The sequence below is a fragment of the Rhincodon typus genome, chromosome 12 (assembly GCF_021869965.1).
Source record: "Rhincodon typus isolate 14 chromosome 12, sRhiTyp1.1, whole genome shotgun sequence".
NCBI classification, from domain to species: Eukaryota; Metazoa; Chordata; class Chondrichthyes; order Orectolobiformes; family Rhincodontidae; genus Rhincodon; species Rhincodon typus.
In genome coordinates, this window is record NC_063343.1 from 38,984,044 (window position 1) to 38,991,322 (window position 7,279).

The following is a 7,279-nucleotide window of genomic DNA, read 5'->3' on the forward strand; positions in this document are numbered from 1 at the left end:
GTGTGTTTCTAATCGTCCTCATTGTACATTCTGTGCTTTTGCACTGCTACCATCACATTTTATGCTCAAATTGAAGCTGAAATTAGTTAAGCATATTTTAATTCTGTGGAATACTCCAAGACCCTTGCAATCCCTGGTTCCAGTTGAAAAATGGTAATTTCTACTCTCTGAATAATAAATCATCAGATGAACATTGAAGTTCTTAATAATTTTATCTTATCACCTATACAAGTAAAATGAATATATTGGACTGGATTTTCCGAGGAATGGCAATCGCAGATTGCTAGTGCACTCTGACTTTTAGCTGTTAAGACAGACCACTTCCATTTTTGGCAGGTGATTCTGATCATGGCTTCTTCAGCAAGTGGAGTGTACCTTTTAAATTCAGCTGTATCCTCCTACTGCAAGATGTTTGGGGAAGGCAAACACCCCAAACTATGCCCCTATTTTCATGGCAGTAATCACCATATTCTGTGTTTTGTTTTTTTTAAAAATTCCAGTAGCACAGCCACTTTGACATCTCCTATGAAAGAGTAATTATGTAAGACATGTGTGAGGTGCCAGGTAAATTTTGGAGTAGCTAGGGTAGATTGAGGTGCATATTTGGTACAGAGGAGTTTTGGCAGCATGGTATAGAAGATCCAGTGGCCAGGGAGTGTGTTTTGTCAGGCAAGTGGATCTCTGGGTGTTGAGTCCAGAGGATTGGTAGGTGTTCGGTCCCTGGGGGAGATGGGGAATGTGATGTCAGGTCAGGTCACATCACATGAGGGGAGGGGTGGTGGTAGTATTGGCTTTAAGTTGTGAACACAGTGGTGGAGGTGTTAAGTTTTTGGGATCAACTTAATCATTATCCAGGAGTTAAGCATAGGTATCTAATCTGCAAATGTATCTTGGGTAATTAATTTATTTGCGGCAAAATTCTCAGAAGTCTCTGATTTAAATGGATTCTTTGTGGTTTCAGGCATAGGGGAATTGTCCATCAGAATATTCAATTTCCTGGAAAATTTGCTCAGTCTGCTCCTTTGGGGATTCCACAGGGTCCTGTCATGCAACTCGCATCTATACTGCAGAAACAATGTCTGACAATCTCAAAATTCAGGTCCTAGTTCTTTCCACAGGAGCAGTGGACTACATTGAAGACAAAGGGATAGAGTTTCCACTCCACCTTTGGCACAATTCATGCGATCAGTGCATCTGTACAAAGATTTGTAAATTTTATGTTGAGTTTAGTGCAAATAGATGTTTTGTGATCTTTATGCTAGTTTTAGAATGTCATCCTTGAAGACTGTCCTCTCCACAACTGGACACACTTCCACAATGAATTAATCATTGAGTTTCTGCTAATTTTAGTACTTTTTTTTTAAAAACAGCTTTAACAGCTAAAATTTTGACAGGTTCTTCTGGTTGCAGGCGTACACAGGCATGTTTTGAAAGCATTTGAATGATTTTTCTTAACTAAGTAATTGTTAATCGGTTTGTTTATAAAATGATTCTTTTTATTTTTGGACGTGTTCAGTAACTTTAAAGTTTGATAAAAGCCCTTTTTTTTGTATAAATTACCCTTTAAAACTGCCTGCTTGTATTTTGCATTTGATTGTATGCGATGAGTCCGAGTGTAAACCCTAGAGGGAAGATAAACACTGCTCAAAATGGTTGCAATTTTTGACACTGTCTGGATCCCTAAATGTGCCCAAAGTCGAAACTGTACGCCACAATTAAAATGTTATTTTGTGTCTGTATCTCTAAATAAATTTTTATGTATATGAACCAGGTATATATTTTTAAGTTGTTTAATTTGTTATTAAGGCAGCTGGCTGGCATATTCAGCTGTTATTGAAGTTGTATTTGAGCATATCTTTTCATGCAGCTTTCTAAAATTAATTGCAGATTTTTAAGTTTAGAATTTTTGATTTGTTTTAGGCCAGAACTGCTTGAACAACTCTGGAAAGCAAGAGATGACAGAAAGAAGTTACGTAAGACACTGCGTGAGTTTGAAGAAAAATTTTATAAAAAAAATGGAAGGTTTGTTCATGTTGTTCTTTCATATTTTTTTAATTGTAAGAGCATGCATTGAGAAAAGACTCCTTTATTCATCTCTTCTCCCGACTCCACCTTTTCTTTCTCACTCTCTCTCCTCCTTTTTCTGTCCACTCCCCCGCCTCCATAATCCTCTCATTCACTCCTTCTTCCTCACCACCCTCCATGATCAACGTAAATACCATCCTTTCTTTGCTGCTGACAGTTCTGAAGAAGGGTCGCTGGACTCAAAACATTAACTCTGTTTTCTCTTAGATGATGCCAGACGTGTTAAGTTTCTCCAGCAATTGTTTTTGCTCTGTTTTAGACTTCTGAGGCTACCATCAAGATGCCAATTTGCTTTTGAATGGGTTTCCGACTTTGAGTTCACAGCCTGACCCCTGTCTACCAAACATCCTTCCCAATTGGATTTGTAGACCTCAGTACTAATGCTAAAGACACGATCCATTTGTAGATCAAAACCCTAAGTTTTTAAACTGAATATTTTTCTTTAGTAAATTACATAAAATCACGACAGTGGTTCCTATAGGATGTGATAACTATAAAACCTATTATCCACTACATGGTTAGCATCCTAGACCTGATTGTAGCACAGCATGGCTTTGAATATGGTGGATAGTCCGTGTGCAGTATAGCACTCATGTTAGTGTTCAATTGGTTTCCAATATGTACTTTTCAGTATAAAATGACTTTTAGCACATTAATTTGCAACATGCCTTCACTCACTTCGATGTGCAATATAAATTTGGACCAGCCATACAGATAAAGTAAGATTTTATACGTAAACAAGTTTGTTATCTGAATGAACATTTTATAACATTTTTATGCTAAGATAGTTGGAATCTGGTTTATGGGCACAAATTGTAAATCAATTGTTACTAGCAAATAAAATTGGAATATAAATTACAATTGAATCTTATTTGCTTGAATATTCTAGGAATGTACAAAAAGAAGATCGTACTCCAATGATTGAAGAGTACAGAGAATATAAACGGATAAAAGCCAGAGTCAGGCTTTTGGAAGTTCTTATTAGCAAGCACGATACAGCAAAATCACTTTAAGTTGGTTTGATGTTCATCAGTACTATCTTTACCACGAGCAATGCATTGAACGCTTTATCAATGGAACTGGTGCTTACCTCTTTTGTAACTTAACCCTTGCCTAAAGCCAATTTGTGCACTTACTCTGATGCTTTTTACATGGTAATGAGCAAAGGGTATTGTTGTATCTCAAGCTATGAACAGTAGATGGCTCCAGAGTAACTAAATCTATACTGACTAATGCTTTGTAAGGTTGATGCATCTTGTTCTGGAATTGACAATAATAATATATTTACTGTGGGTACTTAAATGTTTTTTTAATTATCTGTTAATGAAAGTGTATAATACTGAATCATTTACCTGTCCATAATCCATCAAGACTGATTACAAACTGCAGATTGATAGATTTATGTCATTTCCATCTGTGCTTGCTGTATTAAAAAGCTAGAAAATGTTTAACGTTTTTTTTTTTCAGTTCCAGAACCAAATTTTCAGTTTGGACTTCAGTTTTCTAAAGCATTTGTCATAAAGTTGCTACTCTGTTCAGAGCAGATTTCCTCTTGAACCATCGAAGTGGGCAGAGTCTGAGCCAGAAAGTTGTGGTATTACACTTGCTGTATATAATAGATTGAAGTTGTTTGTTACTGTAGTTTGCTGTCCACAATGGTACAGAAAGCACTAATATACAGTAAATGTTTACTAAATTGCTGTTACGTTTACTAAGTGTATTAACATTGAGATTTGTTCTGCGAAGTGAAATATTTGGCAGCATTTGATTTATGAATGTTTTAGTGTAAAATACCTGCTTTCAGTATAACTTCCTGTGCCACTTTTTATGCTGAAGACTGTTCTATAGCAGGACAAAGTGTAAAGTTTATTGTGCAGTGATCTTGTTTTTTTCTTAAACACTTTTGGAAACAATATGAAAACTTTTTGAGTCTCCTTGTCATTCAAAGAAATAAGATGGGTGTTGCTTTATAATACTATTTGTAACTGTGATTTCATTGCATGCATCTACTGTATGTGTAATTTAAGCAGCTATCTTTTTTGCATGATTTTAATAAGTAGTACTTGCAAAATCTCTGAATGTAAACAGCACAAGGACCCTTTATTGAAAGCAGAAATTTAATCTGGACTACAATGGTGCATCTTAGTTAGAAAATATCCATTGAGAGATATTGTGTACATTTTTGTACATGATCAGGTTTCGTCTTTGTGTAACAAAAACAGCAAAATGGTTAGGCACTGTAGTATGTTGAATATTCACTGTTTGAAAAATTACAATATTACTGCATTTAAATATGAAGACTTTAATAAATGCATGGTCTCAGCACTTTCAGGTGTTTTCTTGTGTGCATCCATGTACGTGATACATTGCTATCAAATGTATCATTTCCACATTTCAGTTTTAATCTGATATTTTTAAACCTGTTTATAATCTGTATATTTTACAATGTTGAAATTTTTAAACCAGTCTTATCCACACTTGCTTGATTCACAGTTAGAAATTGCTTAAGAATTTAAGGTTGAATTCAGTTTTACCGGAGTAAGTAGAAAAAAGAATCACAAAAACAATAACATTTAAAATTTGATCTCTGGAACAACATTCTAATATGTCGGAGATGTTTAAAGCCGTTTATTGCTTTGGAATAAACAAATTTCATGTAACGAAACCTTGGAGGGCAAAAACTTCATAATGTGCCATCATTTTTGCCACCCTGGAACTTTTGGTTTCATGTTATGAACTGTAGGATTTACCACAGTGCATGTTACATGTCAATTATTTATTTTTGAAGTTTAATATATCAGCTAGTTTTCCTAATATATATGCTGTGTCATTTACTTTTACTTTTAATAAAGTGTTTCCCATATTAGTCTGGCATTTACTTGAATGGATTCACAGTTTGTTAGAAAACCATAGCAATAGTTACACATCCAATTATAGCATATCCCAGCAACATTTGTCTTAATAGTATAACATGAAAATATATTTTTGCCAGTGTGCTGTGACATAGATCATAGACTGGATGTTACCATATTAATGAAAGCTAGGTAACGCAGATTTTATTTTTCTTTATTCATGTAGTTCAGTTTGTCAGTGATTTCTGAATGAAGTAGCATGCACAAAGCATTCAGGTAATTATCAAAAATTTCTAAAATGCAGTTTGCTTATCATCTGTCTGGCTGAAATGTGATTCTTCACAAGTGAAGTGCCTTAGTGTGATTTGGAATTTATTGACTTTACACTCAGCATCAAAATCTACAATCGGGCCTGAATTCCTAGTTGCCCTGAGCCATTGCTTGTCATTATTCAATGCACCAAATAAAATTTTTCCAATGTAAATAGTGACTCATCATTTCTGCATTTTCTATTCTGCACTGCATTTGGGAAAATAACAATAAGGTGAGAAAGTGAAGATGTTATAGAGATCCATTCATCATAATATTCAAGGGCCATGTAATGCACTCCTGTTCCTTTTGATATGACCTGAAATGAAAATTACCAGATGAATGAGCAGTGAAGGCAATTAAGTGAGGGCTGATCAACTAGTTATGTAGCAGATACATGCCTAACATAATCTTTTGGAAAATGGCTGCTGATATTTGGGTAGCACTAAATAAATCTGTCATACACTCGAAGATCAGCTAAATTAGAATCTGCCATGTATGAATCAAGTAAGTTCTTGGTGAGATTTGTGAAAAACAACTATTGGATTGAGATAACTGGTGCAGATGTTCCCTGCTGTATATCTTCTCTCTTTTCAACAGTTCCAAGGATGGATTTTTAGTTTTTCTATTCCTTTTGTCTCTTGATTGATCATCCCCCACCCCATTTAAATCAAACCAGAATTGTGCCTATTGCTATATGCATGACTTTTTAAATAAGCCTAATTTTTGTGTTAGATGTTTGGCTTGATTTGTGTGAATTTAGATTGCAAGGGTTGTATAGAAATTCTTTACAGTAAAACTTTACAGAGCAAACTTCAATTAATGGATCTTGTAGCAGATGAAACTTCTACACCCTAGAGGTTAGTGTCAGCAGGAATCTAAGTAACTTGTATTTGTACAAAGTTAATGTTAACAAAAGCATTCTAGAGAGGCTCCGAGTTGGGAGAGATTTGGAGACCGGGAGGTTGTAGAATCTGCTAGGGGATGAGGAGAAACAACAACATCTAGGTAAGATTAATTGTTCTCTGATTTGAAGAAGATATTGACAACATTAACCTATGACCTATCTATTAATGTTTTGTATGAAGCAAGATTGGAATTTGGCTAATGAGATGTTTATATGACCAAAATGTGGTAAAGAAATACTCAGTATTTATGTCTAACTGGTATAATGTGCTTGCTGCGTCACTTGAATAAAATGATCATAATCCTGTACTTGGTCTCCAGTGGTTGATTATAAGTTATTTATTGACTGGGCAGAGTGCTAATGGCACCAAAAAAAACTCAGCAGATTTTGTCATCTTAATGACAAACAAGTTTTGAGCAAGTTTTTGAACTTGGGAAAAATTACCCCTGGTGGCCAGTTTTAATCAGTTGAAATAAATGTATTTACCAGCTCAGTTAACTGGAAATTAATTTAAAGTTAATTGTTAATTATTGGAATCCAGTCAGTGCATACATCTGCAAGGTTAGGGAGAAGGTCACTGGTGGTGCTCTTTTTATTTAAGATAATACTTTCTTTAAAAAAAAACATTTGTTTGCTTTCACAATATGTGCGAGGTTAACATTTATTGTCCACCACTATTTGGCCATGGGAAGGCAATGCTGGGCTTTCTTGAATTCCTGCAGTCTGACAAAAGTGCATCCACAATGCCATTAGGTATAAAGCTCCGTTAACTTGATTGTGTGACAATGAAAAGATAGCAAGTCAGGATAGTGTGTGACTTGGAGGAAACATTTTGCTGTCCTTGCCCTGCAAAAAGGCAGTTTGGGAGATGCTGTAGTGCATCCTGTAGGTTGTGTACCTGATTCACTAATGAAAAAAGGTTGGGTGTTTGGGTTAATGAAGTGCTACAAGTGGACTAATCTTGAATGATAGAGTCTTTTGATTGCAGTTCAATCACCTGGGCAAATAGAGTACTAAAGACTTTCAAAAGTGAAGATGAGCTATTTACAACAGAATTGTCACCCTCTAACCTGTTCTAGCAACTGTAACATTTAGTCTGGGCTGTTGAGTTTCTGGTCATGGTGAG

At 35.3% G+C, this 7,279-nt stretch overlaps 1 protein-coding gene across 4 annotated transcripts in view; it reads left to right on the forward strand.

The window, feature by feature from the left end:
- The window catches only part of LOC109929117 (protein FAM13B), a 107,528-nt gene extending 101,067 nt beyond the window's left edge, over positions 1-6,461 (forward strand). For all 4 annotated transcript variants that reach the window (XM_048603865.1, XM_048603866.1, XM_048603867.1 and 1 more), the window contains 2 exons: positions 1,921-2,022; positions 2,975-6,461. In XM_048603865.1, the coding sequence (XP_048459822.1) occupies positions 1,921-2,022; positions 2,975-3,098 (226 nt within the window). In that variant the 3' untranslated portion in view covers positions 3,099-6,461. The remainder of the gene's footprint in view (positions 1-1,920; positions 2,023-2,974) is intronic.
- The last annotated feature ends 818 nt before the right edge of the window (positions 6,462-7,279 follow it).